At 42.1% G+C, this 21,254-nt stretch overlaps 1 protein-coding gene across 1 annotated transcript in view; it reads right to left on the reverse strand.

Annotated features, from left to right (window-relative positions):
• Positions 1-1,465: 1,465 nt before the first annotated feature.
• glg1a (golgi glycoprotein 1a) overlaps positions 1,466-21,254 on the reverse strand; it is a 71,333-nt gene continuing 51,544 nt past the window's right edge. The window contains exons 14-27 of the mRNA XM_042340205.1: positions 20,465-20,551; positions 19,562-19,624; positions 19,248-19,361; positions 17,487-17,575; positions 17,189-17,306; positions 16,480-16,572; positions 12,853-12,990; positions 11,156-11,279; positions 10,122-10,264; positions 7,341-7,442; positions 6,854-6,961; positions 5,484-5,604; positions 4,645-4,751; positions 1,466-3,703 (exon numbers count right to left, since the gene is read on the reverse strand). Of these exons, the coding sequence (XP_042196139.1) occupies positions 3,536-3,703; positions 4,645-4,751; positions 5,484-5,604; positions 6,854-6,961; positions 7,341-7,442; positions 10,122-10,264; positions 11,156-11,279; positions 12,853-12,990; positions 16,480-16,572; positions 17,189-17,306; positions 17,487-17,575; positions 19,248-19,361; positions 19,562-19,624; positions 20,465-20,551 (1,575 nt within the window). The 3' untranslated portion in view covers positions 1,466-3,535. The remainder of the gene's footprint in view (positions 3,704-4,644; positions 4,752-5,483; positions 5,605-6,853; positions 6,962-7,340; positions 7,443-10,121; positions 10,265-11,155; positions 11,280-12,852; positions 12,991-16,479; positions 16,573-17,188; positions 17,307-17,486; positions 17,576-19,247; positions 19,362-19,561; positions 19,625-20,464; positions 20,552-21,254) is intronic.

Raw genomic sequence — 21,254 nt, forward strand, 5'->3', positions numbered from 1 at the left:
TAACCAATAGTGAAAAAATAGCAGTAAAATCTACCTCAATAGCAGCCAACAACCCCTGCAAAATTTAGCAAAGACCTCCGCAATTTTTTTTTGCAAAATGCTCTCACTTCTCTATCGGCCCAGGCCATGCCAAGCTCGCATCTGAAGTGACATATTTTGGATCAGTTGTTCCTGCTCTTCAATCACTTAAATCCTTGTAATGCAAAGTAACCAGTGCTTTGAGACATCCTCCCAACTGTGCTATATAATAGTAAACTGTATTAAATTAGAAAATCCACATCTCTCTCTGCTGTAGTTCTATCCCTCAGATGCAAATAGGGGGTGGGCGCAGGGAGAAGTTTAGAAGAGGACATTTAACACAGCACGATGAAGCCTTTTAGCTTGTAATGAATCAAAAAATGTCCTGAATTATTCATGAAACTTCAAGCACCTTTTTGTCAGAACAGCTCTCCTTCTCATGTACTTAATTAACCAACAGCTTTAATCTTCAATCGTGCAAGAGATTAATGATAGATTTGATGTGATTGGGTTATGTGAATTTCTCATAATTCTCCCCCGATATTTTTGGTCTTAGCACTTAAGAAAAAAATTTTTAGTTAATAAGTCGTCACATTTCATCAGTTAAGGTTTTGTACCACTACAAAGATCTGGTGAACAGAGCTCAGTTCCAAAATACCAAGTGTCATTACCCAGTTGGTGTTGGTTGACAATTTTCAGAAAGGCTCTTCCGACACCCAGTAGTAAAATCGTTACAGACGGGGATTGTAAGATCACAACATACTTACCCAACTCCTGAGAGGGGCAATGTCCCAATGAACAATCAGTGTATTTTATTTTACACAGCATAAAGGAACAATAGCGGCTCGCCGTACAGGAATGCAAACATGCATCCAATCACACTGCCTTTGAAATTATGTTGTGGCATCCAAAGAGGCGAGCAATCAAGAATCTGACAGAGGTTTGATATCCTAATCCCCAGCAGACTTTACTGGAAACAGCCTGAACCGGGTTTTGAGTTGAAATAGAATTTCAAATTTCTATAAATTTGGTTCATTCACAAAAAAGAAAACCCCTCAAATAGTTTTTTAAAATTAAATATTTCAAATACAAGCTGATTCCAAACGACTTCTGCATTTATCATTCTCCAATGATTATCCCCAGAAAAGCGATCCGCCAATCTACGAACAACTCTAGGTAAACTAAGGCTATTTTTTTAAGGGAGCTCAGTGCTGCTCTGAGGAATGATTAGATAGACGAGGGCTGATTTGCCTTCCAGGGTAAACGTTCTGAAAGTAGAAGATCAAATAGGTGCCTCATTCACCTCTTTGTGAATAATGCCCATTGTAAGACATATATATTCTTCAAATCCCTGGAATACTCACCCAGATGACCTTTCGAAACACTTCACCATTTAATCCAAGATTTTTGTTAAAAAAATTAAAAGGACTCAAACGGAAAGAACAAATTTTAAAAACCTGCAGACCTTTTATTAATAAATTCTCCCATTTCATCTGTACAGAACAAAAAAAGCTTGTATGTTAGGATTTCATTAACATCTCAAATTACACAGCATGATCTGAAATAAGTATCTTGTACGATCGTGAAGCAGATTTTATACACAGAATTTTTTTTTCTTTTTACAAAACTGGACAGTTCGAAAATTGTCAAGTTTGTAAATTTTTTACTTCAAAGTGACATTGACACCTATAGCAGTACAACGCACGATTTTTTTTGTGTTTGTCTGTACAACACACAGGGCGCCAATGGCTTGGAGTCTCACTGTACACAATTTCACTACAGATATTCTGTATTAAAAAAATTTAAACACCCCTAACACAAAGGAAATGAAAAGAAAACAAAAAAAGACGCATAATCCCAAGTCTGCAACATGCAGGCCAGCCCCTCCGCACAATGACAGTCACCAAGCCGTGACCAGGGAAATCCACACCAGAACTAAATCGAAGGCAACAGAAAGAGTCCATGATTACAGGCCATGACCCTGCTAGAGATTATTAGTAAACAATAAATAAGGCTATGATTTAATTTTTAAAAAATGTGCATGAGACTTCTGTTAGCAGTAGATCGGTATTAAAAATGTACATATTGTGAATGCTGTTCAGAAGCGTGTGTTGAGGACGATGGGTAGATTTACAACAGAGTGGAATGGTGCTGGTCACTGCTTTAGCATCCAAAAGAGATTCCCTCAATGACCAACTGAAAGGGACAAGCACCAGTTCCTTTTTGTGTAAATTAACTATGTATTTCTGATCGTGTAGATTTGTTTACGGAAAAAGGGCTCCTGGCAACGAGCAAGTTTGGAAATTGTTCAAAAAAAATAATTCTTTCAAAAATGAAAAAACGCAGCCACGGGATTTGTTCCTGTGTGTGTGTGTTTTTATTTTAATCAGTGTTGCTTCTTCTCAGATATTAGCATTCAGTGTACAGAATGGAAGTTTTAACGCTGAATTTGTCCGTGACCTCGTTATGGATCACTGTGTGTGTGTAACTTTTATATTCACTCGTTCTACTAACCTTAAACTTGACAATTTCATGCCTAGCTTTCTGCCAGTTGGGCTTTCATCCCACAACACCATGGTGGCCAGAATGCAAGTGAGAAATCGCACACCAATACAGATTACACAGAAATTATAGGTTCACAAGGGATACACTATCTTGTCAGAGGAAGAAACGTATCATGACCTTCATTTGCTCACAGGAGGAAAAAAATAAACCCGTTTGTACAGTCAGAGCCCAGTCTAGCGGATGGTCCCTTAAGATCCCTTTTCATTCAATTGAGAAAGACGAAATGTGAAACCTGTTGCCAGGTAGCACAAGTGAACTGGTGCCAACTATGTGACTGAACTGTCAAAGCACAAGATGAAGACGACAGAGATTAGGAATTGACCTTATGCTAAAAATTTTTTTAGTAAGTATGTTAATTTTAACCTTAATGCCTGCAAGCTCAGGGACTGCCACACAGAAACATTCTTCTAACCATTACGGCTCAACATCGCATAACATCTGGAAACATGACGGACAATGACTTATAATGCAGGACAATGCTCACCACCCATCACCCCTCTCCCACACAAAAGAAAACTCAAAGAGATTAATCTAACCGGCGAAAGAAAGTAGGGTTTTGTACAGTTAGCTTTATAACAAAACAGAACGCAAACAAAGCTGAAGCAGACATCCTACAATCTTGTTTGAACGGGTACAAATCTTTGGAGGTCTGTTTATGGCAGAGTTACCTTTTCCATTGGTGAGAATCTCTGTTGGATGAGACTGCTACCAGTAAGACGTTTGATCAGGGTGAACATGATTCAGATACACAATGGGAACCAAGTCTACAGGAAACTAAAGAGAGGAGTCCTGCTGAAGCAGATGCAGCAGCTGTTTGCTCACACATTTGTTTTTGTAGTTGAAATCTGTGAAGAACAAATCGTGAGAGAGTTTAAGGATCGGATTGGGTCTGCTGCTCTTACTTAAGGAGACTATACACAGAGGCTGTACAAAGGCATGACCCTGCCTTGCTCTACCTATCCTTCAGCTCCCGTGTAACTCGTTTGGTGATCCTACCACAAGTCAGCCCCAGCAGAAATAACACACACACTCCCAGCGCCAACAAGGCCATTAGATAGTTTTTGGATGGAGATGTCATCACTTGATAGGCTAAATCTGCAAATCCTTCAGCTGGGGCGACCTGCAGGGAAAAAGAAACAGGAGTTTGTGTCAACTGAAAGCTTCAGATAAAGATTCCAGCATTGCTTTACACCATTTTACTTTAGATTAGACACAACTAACAGCTCACAAACAGATGAGGTCTGGCATTTCCTTTGGTAATCCCTTAAATAAAAATGAGTCACTCAACCCACAACTGTTAAATGTATTTTTGTTGTTGTTTGTGGGATACTGCTGTGCCAATAGACTGCTGTATTTCTCCCAAAAAACATAGTCAATTCACTTCAGTTTATTTTGTGAAGCGCTTTGAGGTGTCTCAACAACGTGATAAGGCGTTATATGAAATGCCAGGATAATTATTATTATCAATTGGGACTGAAGTCTATATTGTAGAATCTTTTTATCCTCCGTCTTCCTTGCACTTGAATTAGGTCCTTTCTCATCAGAATGATGTCTCAAAAGTACTTCACAGGATTTACTATAATGTGTAGCGACCATTGCGTAGGCAAACTTAGCAACCAATTTGCTGCTGCAAAGTCCAACAAATGTCATGACGAGAATGACCAAATTTTAGCTAGGGATAATAGGCCAGGACACTGGAAGAAACTCTCGACAATTCTTGCTGCTTCCCAAAAGAGATACCGTATGAATTTTAAAGCTCATGGTGTTACGCTGGGTAAAGGCTTTACTGATGAGAATCGTGTCATGGAGAAAGGGCACAGTCCAAGATCATCGGAGACTTGATCTGCTTAGATGAGCTGTGAGCTTTTATAACACTGTGGTCCATATTGTTTACCAGCCTGCCTAAGCAATATGGGCCATCCAGCTCTCAGCAGCCCAAAGGTTGGACCACCAAATAAATCCTTTACCAAATACAACTGGTGGCAGAAATCGGAGAGCGAGAGTGTCATTGTACCACTACCCCCTCCCTGTATCTGCCGCCTCCCGTTACCCCATTTGTACCTTTGCAGCATAACTCCACATTTCCAGGCGATCTTGTAATCTCCTCTTACACTCTGGCTGCAACCTCACTGTCTTGTCATCTAACGCCTCCAGCAAGCAGGACATTTCTGTGAAAGAAAAAAACGCTTGTCAAGCTCTGTAAATTTGGTAAAACTACCGTCTCCTCAACCAGGAGCGATGGATGGTCTCTTGTTCGTCAGATGTTTGTTTGTCGGACGTGCCATTCGGTGCCTGGGAGCGAACGAGCGAGGAAGCCCTTTCGATGTATACAAATAATTTTTTTGTCTCTGTCTTCAGATGTTCAAATAAAACTTCTCCAGGGAATGCGGTTTTGTTTAAAATTTAAAAATGACTCAGGCTTCTAGATATTTGGGCAGTGTAGAATGTAATAATCCTTGCATTAGTTAAGAGCTCCTTTCATGTTGCGAGGATGTCTCCAAGTGCTTCACAGGGTTTACTGTAAAGTACAGAGACTATTTTGTGGGCAGTCAATTTGCACACAGCAATATCCCACAGCCAAGACCAATTTATCTGAGGGAGTTGTTGGCCAGGACACCAGGAGAAACTCCCTTCTCTTTTTGAATAGTTGCGTGGGATTTTTAGTATTCACCTGAATAGGCAGACACAGAGCCTCGGTATAACATCTCATCCAAAGAACAGCGCCGCATTGGAGTAGAAGGTTATGTAAAAAAAACGCAAGGATAAAAATGTAAGGATTATTATGTGAGGGTTCAGTGTATTGATGCGATGTGTGAGGAAGCTGCTCAGGTTAATTGTTGGAATAAAAAACAAGAACAAAGCCTCCATCCTCTGGAACCAGCGACAGTATATACACTTACGGCGTCCCTTTCCAGGTAGGATGGAGGCACACTGGTGTTTGAGATCGAGAGCACAGGCTGTGTGAAGTACCGGGTCCACAAAGATATCAGCTTTACTCTCCTGAAGCATGTTCAACACCTCCTACAGAAGAAATAAATCAGCGATTAGACTGAATGTAGCTGAAGCCTTCTGACCCCCAGCAGCAAACTCTTTAACATGTTTAGAGCGCCTTTCTGTTGGCTCAGTGGGTAAATTAAACAATCAGAAGGTCATAGGTTTGATTCCCTAGTTTGTATGAATTTAGCTGACCTCAGTTTCAAATCACCCACAAAATATACACTCAACCCAGTAATCACCCACAAAATATACACTCAACCCAGTATATGCTGTTAAGTGCTTTGAGACATCTCAATGATGTGATAAGGCGTTATATGAAATACAAGGATTATTATTATTAATATAATATCTCCTGGCTGAAAAAGATAGAGTGCCAGGTCCATTTTGTCGTGCCCCCTTTCCAGCAGAATTGCTGGTTATTAAGTTGCACCAACACTGGCTGCTGAGACTCACTCACCAAGGATGACCACTTGGGATGAGGTAGTGTTAGGGATACTTTCAGCCAACACAACAGCAGGATCCCCCGAAAAGAGGGGGATCATAATCAGCTAGTTTGTTCTTTAAACAGGAAGAGCACCACTGAAACACACTCAATACTGCTCCTAACTTGATCATTTTTGCACCTGATACCACACCGAAAGGCCTCAAAGTGCTTCACAGAGAACTGCCAACAAATGCAGCTGTAGCAAATCGATTCACTTCAGACGTACATTTGCACACAGCAAACTTCACAAAAACAGCCAAGTGAAAAAAAAATGCATCTGGAGGATTGTTGGGCAGGATATTGGGGAATAAAAACTCCTTTATTCCATTTGGTTATTACATGGCCTTTCAGAGATCCAGCCAACACCAGTGATGAAGCAAAATATCAGTAAAACTTTACATCTGTGTAAGCTTCACCAGAGGATCGGACTTTTAAATTGATTAGATACGACCAATATTAATAATTATAGGTTGGACCACAATAGTAACCAATGCAAAGTGGTTTGGAAACCAGACAACTCTGGCTCGTAAACCGTTACGAGTGCAAGAGGAATAGAGAACAAACGCTATGGCCAACCTTGGAGATCTAATCTATCGCCCTCCCAGAGTTAATAATAATAATCCTTGCATTTGATATAGTGCCTTATCACATTCTTGAGACGTCTCAAAAGAACTTCGCAGGATTCACTGTAAAGTGAATTGACTGTATATTTTGTGGGCAAAACATCATCATTAGGTAAGGGCAAGTGAAAGGTTGTTATAATCCTCGATAATAAAAACCCAATCTCACCTTTTTGCAGCCCTCCCCTGTGATCTTCAGCAAGTTGATTTTCAGACACTCCTCCACCTGCCCTGTCTGCTCCTGTGCTGCCGCCTCCTCAGCACACAAATTGTTAATCTAGGAAACGGGAAAAACAACTTCAATCCAACTCACTTACATTGCTGACTCTGCTCCTTCACCCTGATTTAAACCATATCGATATTCTACTCAAGCTATCATCCACACTACAAACACCCTGCCCCAAATCAGTGATATATTCTACACGAGTTCTATCCTACAGGTTATTTCCCCTGGCCAAATCCACACTGATAATAGTTTACCCACATCCAACCCGATATTGCATTCCCAACCTCAAACCATATTGTTATACTTTACACAAGTCCTACCGTATGGTGCATTCCTCCTGCCAAAAACCACATTGATACACTCTACCCACATCGTACTCTGCATCACATTCCTCCTGCCCCAAACCTCAAGCTATCCAAGTCCTATTCACCTCTTTGGAACAGTGAAGCTGCAGCTGTGGGTCGAGCCTGTAGTCCAGGGCAGATTCCTGGATAATCACACGGATCTGATCCTCACAGTCAGGTGATAAGCGCTGCCAAGGAATCATAGAGTCAGTAGATATTCTGAAGAGGTCAGGATACAGTATTTCCATCAACAAAGAAAATACAAAGTGGGCTCCAGTGGGAATATAACTGGGCTTTGTAACTCTGAAGGTCATCAGTATAATAAGCTGGAAAAGGATCAGGCTGTATCACTAATTTGTTTGGCTCCCAACAATTGAATACACAGAACTCATTTTATCCACCACAAAGTTGTTTTTATTGTAGATGTCTTCTATGTACTAAGAGTAACAACTGATCACTGTAGCCTTTGTGAGCAGCCTTCTGACACCAGATCACAAGCTGATAAACTGCTGGCTACATGTCCTCACAAATCTGGGAGCTCCCCAGTATTTATGATCATTTCTCTCACGAGTGAATCATACTTGTAAAATACACCGCTTAATCATTGCTAAAAAACTAGGTTTATATAATATTTTAGTTTTCCTTATTCTCTAAGCACAATTTAACCTTCCCACACCAACAACTTGGATGTATATAGCGCCCTCCAGCCGGATAGTAACGGACAGTAATAGTAACGGATCCCAGGGCCAAGCCAGGGGAAGGAAGGTGACCGAAGGTGTGGTCGAAAAGAAAGGACTTCAGCAGAGACCTGAAAATAGGAAGAGAGGAGGCGAGGTGAAGGGAGTAAGGAAAGGAGTTCCACAGCCTTGGGGCATAGTGGCTGAAGGCACGGCTACCAAGGGTGGAGCGGAGGACTCAGGGGGACAAGGAGGAGGCAAGACCCAGAGTCACGAAGGCAACGGGCAGTTTTGAGGAGAGGAGGTCAGAGAGGTAGGGAGGTGCAGAGGAGTGCAGGGATTTGAAGACAAAGGTGAGGATCTTGAAGTCGATCCTCTCTGGGACAGGCAGCCAGTGCAGTCTGGCAAGGACTGGGGTAATCGGGGAGCGAAGTTTGGTGCGGGTGAGAATGCGGGCTGCAGAGTTTTGAATAATCTGGATTTTGTGGATGGAAGTGGAGGGGAAACCAGGAGGGCGTTAGAATAGTCCAGCCGAGAGGTGACACAGGCATGGACCAGTGTTTCAGCGGCTTTCGGAGAGAGGTATTGGCGGAGACGGGCGATGCGTCGGAGGTGGAAGAAAGCGGTGCTGGTGAGGCACTGGATGTGGGGGAGGAAGGATAATTGGGGTCGAACCTGATGCCTAGGTTGCGTAGAGTTTTAAGGGAAGGTTGGGTAGGTGGAGGAGGTGAGAGCCATGAGATTTTAGACGTTGACGAGAGCCAAAGAGTATGGCTTCCGTCTTGTCAACGTTCAACTGAAGGAAATTTGCGCTCATCCAGCCCCTGAGGTCTGACAGGCAGCTGACAACATCAGGGGACTGGGGGTCGCAAAGAGAGGTGGAAAAATAGAGTTAGGTATCATCCGCATACATGTGGAAGTGTACCTCATGTCTGCGGATGACATCCACAAGAGGGAGTATGTAGATCAGAAAGAGGAGGGGGCCAAGGATGGATCCTTACCCCGCAGGTAACTGGATGAGAATGGGAGGAGAAGCCGTTGGTGCAGATTTACTGCTGGCGATTTGTGAGGTAGGACTCAAACCAGGCGAGTGCGGTCCCACTGAGGTAATGACGGAGGAAAGGCGGTGGAGGAGGATGGCGTGATCGACTGTGTCGAACGCCACGGAGAAGTCCAGGAGGACAAGGAGGCAGAGGGAGCCCTGGCCACAGATAGAGAATATCGTTTATGACTTTCACAAGCCAGTCTCTGTACTGTGGGCAGGGCGGAAACCGGACTGGAAGGGTTAGAAGAGGGAGGAGAGGTGTGCGGGGAGTTGATTGGCAACAACGCGTTCCAGGACTTTTGCGAGGAAGGGCAGGTTAGAAATAGGGCGGAAGTTGCTGGGGTTTGAGGGATCTAATGAAGGTTTTTTGAGGAGGGTGATAACAACAGTTTTGAGGGGGGCAGGGACTGATCAGGAGGAGAGAGACTGGTTGATGATGTCAGCCAGTAGTGGGCAGAGGAGGGGGAGCTGGGTGACCAGCAAGTACGTTATACAGCTATATAACGTTATACACAAGTGCATTATACAGCACAGGCTGAGTTCAACATCACACTGACATCATGTAGATGCACTGTCTCAGATGAAAGACTTGCTTTCAAAGAATATCGTTGGCATTGCCCAGCAGGGGAAGGGATGGAGTAGACCTGCTAAGTGTCTCTCGTAGCTTCAGATTGCTCTGGTGACACTGGTATTTAATCGTATACCTGTCCTCCCAGCAGATACATTGGGAATAAAAATGGAGGTAACCTACTTACAAAGTCCATTAAACAACAATTTCCTGCTTTAAAGGAATTGTTATTATTATAATAATACGTTATAAGCAGAAGTTTGAACTGTATAAATTGTATAATCGCCCAAGTCATAAATCTGACCAGGTCCCGTTCAAAAGTTTATGTTCCATCCATGTTTGTCACAACGCATACTTTGCATAAGTCATATTAAATGAATGGTTCCTAACTGATACGACTTATGTGAGGTTTAATGTGGTCTGAAGGAAAATCAAAAAACGTTAGCTGTTAAAAGTTGAGAAAAATTGATTGTAAATCGTACCACACAATGGTGATAGAAAAAGAAGTGGAATGAAAGTGGCTCATATACAATCAGAGGAAGAGGTTTCTTTCATATCAGATCTGCTCCTTCTTTACCTGGTCAGCATATTTGAGCTTTAGACAGGAGACAACTTGACCCTCCAACTCTTTGCCATCTTTAACATTATTCAAAACACTTTGGCAGAACTTGGGGATGTCAGCCTTGCAGGCTTTCCTCAGGACTGGGTTCAAACGGTAGTCTGGAATACAGTGAGATCAGGTCAAGTGACTGAATGGAAAAGCAACAAACTCTGAATAATGTGCATTCGATCACAATAACAATAATAGTAATACTTGAATAGTGCATTTTAATAAGTAATAATCCTTGCATTTGAACAAGCGCCTTATCACATCTTCGCGATGTCTCAAAGCGCTTCACTGAATATACTGTAAAGTGAATTGATTGTATATTTTGTAGGTGAAAATCAGAATCGCATCATCAAATCGTTACGACATCTCAAAGCACTTCACAGAATATGTACTATATTACATGTGACTGATCTTCAGCACAGTTTCCCTATGTCAACATCTATGCACATCAATTTGCCAGTTTTTTGAGCAGTGTCAAGGCCAAGGAGCAGATCTGACACTACACAGACATAAGCTGTTGCTGCTGCTTCTAAAATTGGGAAACTGCAGCTCAATGAAAGGCCCCATTCAAGGAGTTTCTTTCCACTCAGAATTGTCACTTTCCACCAACTCAGTTTCTGTGGGTGAAACTGGTTTAAAACATCCCAACTCACTTAATAAAGTGGTGCGAATACTCAAATATGGTGTCAAGAGCTACCAAACCAGAACAAGATCATTTATAAAGAAACTTATAAAGAAATTCCTGTAAACGTATAAAGAAATTGTTGTGAAAGCACACAGCAGCTGGACACCACTATTCCCCTTCGAAGGAATTCCTGTCTGAATGCTCATCGTCTCTCCATGGGTGCTGCACAAAGCTCCTGTGCCTTTGTGGAAGGCAGCAGCTGCCACTGTGCAAAGCATATCGTTCCTCCATTCCCCAGAAACAGGGCCATAATCTCCACACCAGGATTTCTCTGTGCCCCTCCTGGGCGAATTTAGGTGTCGTCAGCAACACTTACCCGTGTTCTGCGTGATCTGTCGCTTGGTGATCATCTGCTTGCACTTGGGGTCCATCGCCTCATTGTTCTTATTCTGTTTCAGACACTGCAGCATGTTTTTCGAGTCAGCTTCAGAACAGAAACGCTGTTAACACAAGACGCACAGCATTTTACGGTCGATGCAGTCCACAGAAACATCCTTCGGTGCAAACATTCAGGCTGGAAGCAGGGAGTGTTCTGTAGGAAGTCTTTTAGAAATCTAATTAATCGACACACAGATTGCTTGGCCGTAGTTTGAAACCACCAAACAAATGAGTGACAGAAAGACCCCCTGATATGCAAGCGACACCTGATCAGGTAAACTTATCAAATATCCGCACATGAAGCACAAATCAGCACAGTTTACCAACCATGCTCAGCAGATCAATTCAACCTTTACCATCACAAAGCTTTGCGTTGAAATTCCAATTCTTTGGAAGTTTGTTAAATGTATTCTGACAAAAAAAAATCTTGGCAACATATTCCAATTGTATTGTACAAACTGATACATCAGTCATGGCGAATCTGCATCAATCTCTTTCGATTTCTGGAACCACAGGAGAGTACTTTGAACAAAACCTGTACTTGCTACAACAGTGAGCACAGCCTCAGGACTGAAATCAGGGTACTTTGCTCAGTCATTTTATGTGGTTAACATAAAAAGGAAATAAGCTTTAGCAAGGGTATAATGGCCAGAAAGGGAGGGCCAAGAGTGGGCAATAGGGACTGCAGGAATTCTTCAGAACAGCAGGGCAAGCTACAATTTTAATTTTTCAATCTGGAACGTATCGCTGTGCAGACTTTTCCTCCTAACGAGGTTTATTCTTCCTGGTAGTGACCTTCTTTCAAACCGTAAACAGAGGTTACACGAGTACAGCAGTGAAGGAAAGAATGTAGTGGTTAGTCTGTTCTAAGTGGACGCCACAACCTCCTAATAGAGCTAAACGTCTGCAGAAGTGATGGCCAACAAAATGATCATACACACAACAAAAGAGCACAGATTTATGCCAAAAACCAAGAAACATTTATTTTGTTGGTCAACCAAGGAGGTTGGCTACCACTGGTCTATGCATTCCAGTGCGATTTGCTTTGGTCAATTCAGGAAAATAAGCAACAAATTGGATTGCAGGGAGACATTTTCAGAAAATATAATAATAATAATCCTTGCATTTGATATAGCGCTTTTTACGTTGGGAGGACGTCCCAAAGCGCTTCACAGAACACACTGTAAAGTGAATTGACTGTATATTTGTGGGCGAACTCGGCAGCCAATTGCACACAGCAATGTGCCACAAACAGTCGTAGATTGAAAATGACCAATTTATTATTGTTTTGTTTTGGAGGAATTACTATTAGGCTCTGTGTGGAGTAAGGAAACTTGCCCAAGGTTTCGCCCTCGGCCTGGAATTGAACTCGGGTCTCTCGCTTGCAAAGCGAGTGCTCTAACCACTGAGCTACAGAAGTCCAGATGAACGCCGGATTCCTCAAATACATAATAAAAGAATCCTGTGCTGTTTTTTGTCTCCTTCCCTTTCACTGAGGCAACCCCAGGAATTATGGAGTGGTGGGAGTATTAAGGATATAGTACACAGAAACTGGATGTTGTCGCTACAACAGTTGCTTCTTGTGCAACTGCAGTTAGCCCACAACTTGCTTTTAACTCGAGTTTGGTGCCTTACCTTAATCATCTGCTTACAGACCCTCATGAAGGTATAATCCAACTCGAGGTCACTCATCTCATTCTCTTGCAATTTGAAGACTTTGTCATGACAACGATTAACCAGTAATTTCTTCACATCTTTCAGACATTCGATCACCTGCTCAGAGGAAAGGCACAGTTAGACAGGAGCTTTAAGAATAATAATAATCCTTGCATTGATATACACCCTTATCACGTTTTCGAGACGTCTCAAAGCGCTTCACAGAATATACCTTAAAGTGGAGTGACCATGGGCGAAACGCAGCAGCCAATTGCGCACAGCGGTATCCCACAAACAGTCGTGGATTGAGTGACCAATAATTTTTTTTTAAGAGGGATTATTACCTCTTAGAATTATTCCCTCTCTTTCTAAATAATTCTAAATATTATTTGAATCGCTGCACTCAACAACTCTATTGAGAACTCCAGATGATCTTGAACAAATTGAGTTGTTAAACCAAAAATCCCACTGGGAGTTAAGACTAAGATCTAACAAACTCCCTTTTTGATGGATCTCAACCAATTTTTTTTCCTTAGAACACTTCTCCCAATTAGTCTCATTCCTTCACAGATCCTCTGTAGCCTTTTGAGTCCATTTCAACATAGTCAATTCACTATAGTATATTCTGTGAAGTACTTTGAGACTTCTCATGATAAGGCGCTGTATCAAATGGAAGGATTTTCCAGTAAAACAGCAATTTACATGTACTGCCACCAATGTAGTTTACTGCATTCGCTGCTCACAATGTGGTATCCTCTACATTGGGGAGACTGAACGCAGATTAGGCGACTGATTTGCCGAACACCTCCATTCTGTCCACAAACACGACCCTGAGCTTCCGGTTTCTTGCCAATTCAGCTCTCCCTCCCACTCGCATTCTGACCTCTCCATCCATGGTCTCCTACGCTGTTCCAATGAGCCACAGCGCAAGCACCTCATTTATCTGCTAGCGACCTTACAGCCCTCTGGCCTCAATATTGATTTCAATAATTTCAGACCATGACTGCTCACATTTCCCCTCCCCCTCTTCTGTGACTATTACCACAATCTGGGGCCCAATCGCACCTTTTTTCTCTCTGGTCTGCCTGTTTTGTTGCAATTCCACCCCCTATCCCCTTTGTTTTGCATTATTAACCCATCATCCCCTGACCTCTACCCCATTTTCTCCTTTGTCTTCCTTGCCCTGCCTCCCCACCCCCGGTTAGTCCTTAAAAGCCTCTTCCTCCCAACATGCCCCAGTTCTGACGAAGGGTCACGGACCCGAAATGTTGACTCACTTTCCTTTCCCCATAAATGTTGCCTGACCTGCTGAATGTCCCAGTGACTTCTGTTTTTGCAGGGATTATTAACACACTGCTTCAATGGCCATTTCATGGGCACTTATTCCATTCTAGTAACCTTTACCTGAAATTCTCAGTCATGGGAGAGCAGAAATCAAGGATAACTAATTTGTACAAATTATACCTTGAAACCAGTTCAACCTATTGTTATATAAATGTCAAACAAGCACCAACTAAACATTTCTAAAGGTCAACAGGGTTTTCATAGTCGTATTTGGGGAATAAAGCTACATGAAATCTATATAAATGTCTCAACCGTTTAACAGGATTTCTGTGCTGAAATCAACAACGAGTTCAAAAATCCAGTTGAACGTTAACTGGATTCCATCCTCTGAGGAAGCAAAATGGAGACGGAACTAAAATTAGCTTGAAATGCTCAGACAAAAAAAAATAATCAGACTTCACACTCTATTTTACAAAAATCTACTGGAGCCTCTTTCAATTCTGCCCAAGGCTCAGCCGTCAGTGTAACAGGTTAACCGAATCTCTGGAGGCCACAAAACAGACCTGCAAACTAGCTGTTTAGTAACAGAAGCTTTTCATATTCCCTCTGTGCCACTGCAGTGAGAGGCATACAGGGAAACCAGGAAACTCAAGAATCCCTGCTCATAGCTTCATTGAATTCAACTTTAATACAATGTATTTTATGGTTGGCAAGAGGTTTGGTGAGATGGAATTATAACAAAATTGGAAATAATCTGAAAAGTCTTCAGGCTCAATCACAGCATTGGATTATGCGATTACATGCGACCCACAACGCTAAAAACGGGTCTAGTCCGTGCCAGTGTTTATAAATAAATGGAGACAGGCTTAATATTATCTTGGAAAGCTCAAGATTTTTTTAAAAAAAAGACAATTTTACAAAAACCTGCTGGAGCCATATGAGCCGCTAACCTCCCTCCCAATCCACCATCCCTGCCCTCCCCAATCATTCCCTTCTCATTATCATCATTGTCTGAGAAAAATGTGCTATGATGGAAAGCTTGTCAAATAAGATGCCTAAATGCTTAGTCTTGGAAATCATCTAATCACGACTCCAAGGTGTCTTTAGAAAGAACTAGCATTTTAAGAGCCCTTTATCAAATTGCAACAACTCAAATCCATTTATTGTAATAAGTATCAAGTGACGCAATTGTTTGCAGGCAAACATGCCAATTATTTTGCTTACAAAGTCCCAAAAACCACCATTAGGCGAAGATAGATTTTAAGTGATCTATGAATTACAACTCAAATGTAATTTTTGGCCAGGACACGGTCAGAAACTCCCCTCTTTTCATATAGTGCCTCTGGACGTAAAGACAGAACCTCGATTTGAAGTCTCACCTGAAAGATGGTATCTCTCCCAGCACCAGAGTGTCAGCCAAGATTGTGATCTTAAAATCCTGATGTGAAGAATTGAGAGTGCTACCAACTAAGCCAAGCTGACAGTAAACACACTGTCTGGTGCAACCCATGCAGGAAAAAATTGCAGGCTAGTCTGTGCTAAGACAGCTCTCAACAGAGGATGGTAAATCTTCAGTGAGTGCTGTTGGAGAGTATTTATAAATGTTCATAGATAAATGGAAACTTTAATATGGAAAGGATTGGACGTTATAAATGCTTCCCAGAACCAAAAAGCCAATGGTATAGATTCCACAATCATAAATGAAGAAAAGCAATTTGGACAAGCAGCCATAGTCTGAACCCAGCAAGGATAGAAATGAAGCATCATGTTCAACGACAATTTTTTTTATTAATTTCTCTTTATCCTACTTTTGAAATTTCCAATTTTCTCACAGCAGGTAGAAATTGTCTGCTCCTCAAACAAACAGCCCTACTCATCACATAATGGGTAAACAACAAAAAATCTGTTTTAGGAAATGTATTCCATTACAGCTCTCATCAGCAAAAGTTTCCAGATTCAACACCCCCATATATAAGCGAGAATTAATGGCCTGGGACTGATTGGAACAGAGCTCATACGGATTTCATTAAATTTAATGTGAAACTGAACTTTTGAAATCACAAGATGCAAGTAAAACATTTACACCTGTCACTGATGTAAATGTACAACATTTTCCAAACGGCAAATCATTTTAGTTGTAGTTAAAGACTTTTCAATAAAATTCCTGATGCTCCCTACATGCTGAGGAATTGATTTTGATATTGATTTCACTTCAGCAGCCACCTTGAGGCAAAATGGTGCTCCTGACTCAATTTGAATATAGGACGTTCAAACTCGGCCCTTATTGCTGATTAAGCCACTGGATATGCTCCAGTACCTCACCTGTGCATTTCCAAATGGTACATTCTGGCAGTACTTGTCAATATCGCTTTTGCAAGATACGTACAGATCAGGCTCCAGCCTAATGTCTTCAGTCTGTGGACAGAGAAGATAAGTTCAAGAGAAGCTATGCTGCACATGCTAAGCAAATGATAAATCTCAATCTTTCTAAGTGGAAACGAAGCTACCAGGAAACAGTCGTCGCTTGCTTGGACTTTGCCAACTGGAGATTTGTAGATCTCGCAACCAAGAATAATAATGATCTTTGCATTTGATATAGCGCTTTTCATGTCTTCTCGACGTCTCAAAGCGCTTCACAGAATAGACTGTAAAGTGAGTTGACTGTATATTTGTGGGAAAAATGTGGTAGCCAATTGCGTACTGTAGCATCCCACAAACAGTCGTGGATTGAAGTGACTTTTATTATTGTTTTTTTTTCTTGAGGGATTATTATCAGGCGTGTGGAGTAAGGAAACTTGCCCAAGGTTTCACCCTGCCGGGAATCGAACCCAGGCCTCTCGCTTGCAAAGCGAGTGCTCTAAACACTGAGCTACAGGACTTCACAAGAAGCAGCAATTAACACGATGAATCCAGTTTGCAAACATCCTATTGGGAGATGCCATGGTTTTACAATCGCTCATTTAACAGTCTATTTATACTTCGGTGACAAAACAATGCCAGGTAACTGCAAATAAAACATAGCCATTCCCACCATCTCCAGCTCCTCCACACGCAACTGTTTCCGACACTTCACAGAGACCCGCTGCTCTTTATTATCCTGAAGTGTGTCATTCCGAACAGTGGTACTCAGACAAATTACCACATCCACCCTGTGAAGCAATAGGAGTTGTGTCAAAAAGGCTTTTAGGGAAGAGCCTTAAATCACTAAAATGGGTCACAAAAGCGAGTATTTTTAAACCTAGAAGCGGAGCGCTGAATAGCCACGCGCAGAACAAAACTGTCAGTGCCCTGGCATGTACTGAGAAAAGAGAAAAGATGAGAAAATTTACTTTTTCTTGATGTTCGGACACAGTTTCAGCACGTCCTCCTTACACGCCATCTTAAACTTGTACGAGAAGCGGAAATCTTTCATCTGAATCTGTAACGGTTAACAGGAAGATCAAGTTCAGCCGCAGACCAAAGCCAGCTCTCTCTGGATTGGGGTGTATTGCTACATTATCAACCCGCTTACATAACGACAACATCACATTTGTACAATGCCTTTCACGTCGGGAGGACATCCCAAGGCACTGGATAGTCAGAGTTTCGGACCCGAGCTAGGGGTCGGGGAGGGTGGAGGGCAGGTGGGGGAAGCAGGGTGATCAAAAGCACAGTCAAAGAGGAAGGGCTTGAGATGGGTCTTGAAGGAGGTAAGTGAGCGGGATGGAGTTCCAGAGGGTGGGGGCAGAGTGGCAGAAGGCCCACCTGCCAATAGTGGGGCAAGCGAGGCGGAGGACATATCTCAACTGAGGTGCCCTATGCTGATCTCTCAGCAACCATTGGATGTCTGAGCAAATGAGTAATTCCTCTGAAACTCACACATACATTTCAACATACTGCTAGGGATCAGACAGGCAACACATCCCCCACTTGTATCCATTTAATTGAGCAAAATCATTTTGGCTTTTACATTACTGTGATAGTCTTTCAAAGAGTCCATCATAGATATGATTGAAGTAGCTGGTTTCCCAATACAATGCAAGGACATTTTTCAAAACCAGTCAAAGTTCAGAGGGTAAGAAGGTCAATAATTCTAATAAAACTAATGGTTTTTACACTCTATGGTATCAAAATAAAAAATAAGAATTTGGTCACTCAGTCCACGACCGTTTGTGGGACACTGCTGTGCGCAATGGCTACCACGTTTCGCCCACAAAATAGTCAATTCACTTTACAGTATATCCTGTGAAGTGCTTTGAAACATCTCGAAGACGTGATAAGGCGCTATATCAAATGCAAGGATTATTATTATATTCACCTCACAGGAACCGATAGGCTAGTCAAGCCTGCTTCATCAAAATATGTAGGGTAAATCAAATTCAATTTCCTCTCCTTTAATTCCCTTTATATCCTTGCTTATCAAGGACTTTATCCATCAATCTATCTCCCAGATAAAGACAGGGAAGAGCAATAAAGGCCGAGACGTCACCAAGGCCAGCAATGTCCCACATACAGCCATGAATGAATGAGCAATTTTGTCTGTTGGCCAAGGATACCAAGAGAAACCCTCTCCTGTGTTATCTATCTCATAGAACGAAGAGCCTTTTCTTCATTATGTCAATGTCATTTACTTTATTTAAAAAAACACTTCAGGCAGACAACCTCTCAATCTCCTGAACGCATGGTAGCTCACGCTGCCACTCATAGGGCCACTGAATGACTTTCTACTACACTAATCCTCTTCGGAACAAACCATTTGAACAGTGTTTCTTTTTTTACATTTGATGCCTGAAGAAGTCGGTAAAACCTGCAGTGAGGATAATAATAAAATAATAATCCTTGCATTTGTTATAGCGCTTAATAATCCCACAAACAATCGTGGACTTAGTGACCAAATTATTTTTTAAAGGAATTATTACCCCCGGAAATGCGATCCGCCAATCGACGAACAACTGGGTTCCTACTTATTGCTAGGTACACTGAGCCTTAAGGAATTCCTTACTTCAAGGTAAGGAATCTTGCCTAATGTTTCGCCCTGTCCAGAAATCGAACCCAGGCCTCTCGCTTGCAAGGCGAGTGCTATAACCACTGAGCTACAGGACTTTTCTTACCAATTGGAAATGTGTAACTCCAACAGCACACTTCTCGTTCATCTCCTTCTGGTGTTTATTTTGAACCAAGCAATCCATCAGGTCTCCGGTGTCGATCTGATTATCCGCTACCTCCTGCAAACCAAAAGCAACATCATGAGGCCACAGCGGTTGATAAAACTGGACTGAATTGCTTCTCTCATCGCAAGACTTACAAGTACAAAGCTAAACAAACCGCAGATACTTATCTGCAAACATTAAGTCTTTGGCTTCTTGGCAGTGCAAGGAAGTGGGAGATCAGATAACTAACTGATGGGATGAACTTGGCTACTCACATGGCAGTAGCCTTGAATGACAGGATCACAAGCTCTCATTAGTAAAGCCTCAATCTGAATATCCTGAAAAAGGAAAAAGAACCACAATGTCATTTCTCACTCACATCAACAAATTGGAAACAATCCAAAAGGGGGGCATGATCCGATTCTTAAAATCATGAATATCTTAAATCTAGACATAAGTAGCTTTAACTGAAGAAGGTCAATGAACTGTAGGAGACCAATAGAAAAATCAAGCATCAGCTCAGCCAGATTAGAAACCCCCCCTTTGCTAACTCCATCATAGGGGGGCACATCTATGGAAGAGATTTAGTTAGCTAAGATGCAAATCAACTCCTATACAGATTTCTGTTACTTAGTTACTTGTGGAATACAACTGAATAGGATTTACATAAAAATGCAGCTCTTATGCTAGACACACCCTGGAATTCACAGTGCTGGGTAAGTGATGATTCTGCTCTTAAGGGGGAGGAGGGTGGAGAAAGAGGGAGATACAGAGTGGTACTGCACAAGATACCAGAGAGATTTAGCCATGAAGGATTATTGAATAACATCACTAAAGGTCTGTAGGTAACACTCCCAGCATAGAGCTTCTCAAATGAACGAGCGGAATAGATGAAAAGCTTCTTCTCAGATAATTGAATCAACATTGCCAGTGGGTTTCCAAGAGACTGAAGGAACAGATCCAATACTAGACAAATTGGAAACAATTCACAGCGCTACAGGCATGGAGAGTGAGGAACCCACGTGGGGGAGCTACAATCACATTACACTAATTCCTTTGTTTTTAAACATCATTTATATTATCTGGTTTGTGTGAAGATACTATAAGCTCTGGTTACTAATATTGGAACAATCTGTTGGATTTCATTATACGCGGTTACTTGATCTGGGTATGCTTACCTCTGACTCCAGCTCCGTCAGGTTCCCCACTGTATCTCTGCAATCCACCCCCAACTCATCCAGATGGTCCTGGAGACATTCCAGCTCCTGCAGACACCAGGAAATCCACACAACAGTGTAAACATACAGCAACCAGTCCTGCAGATCACTAACAATCACTTTCTATTGGATGCACAATGCCTGCCTTGTGCCTCCAGCCCACATTCAGAAGCCACTTCCACAGCAAAACTGGAAAGAGGATTTCCATCAGTCATAGGGGAGGAAAGCAACTCTCCTTATACTTGGATAGATTTATAATTATCCTTGCATTTGATATAGCACCTCATATCACCTCAAAGCACTTTATAGGATATCCTGTAGAGTTGCATGAATGACTGTTTAGTTTGTGGGCGAATGTGGCAGCAAATTTGCGCTCAGCAATGTCCCACAAACAGCCACGAAGTGAGCGAATGACCAATTTAGGATATTGCTGACCAAGACACTGGGAAGAATTCCCCTCTTTCTGAATATTGCCACAAGATCTTGAACACCCATCTGAAGTGGCACAGCTTAATGTCTCATCCGAAGATACCGGTACCTTCGACAAAGCAGTGCATCCCAGCATTTCTATAGCTCCTATAGGCAGTGCCTCAGAACACTTAACAGTGGCGGAGCCTGACGCCGAGTCAGGGGGAGGAAGTGACCTTAAGCCCGGTCGAAGAGGATGGTCTTCAATCTAGTGTCGGCCTAAAATGTACAAGTTCTGACATGGCCTTGAACCCACAATCTTCTGACTGCGGTGAGTGAGCAA

The sequence above is a fragment of the Callorhinchus milii genome, unplaced genomic scaffold (assembly GCF_018977255.1).
Source record: "Callorhinchus milii isolate IMCB2004 unplaced genomic scaffold, IMCB_Cmil_1.0 Scaffold14, whole genome shotgun sequence".
NCBI classification, from domain to species: Eukaryota; Metazoa; Chordata; class Chondrichthyes; order Chimaeriformes; family Callorhinchidae; genus Callorhinchus; species Callorhinchus milii.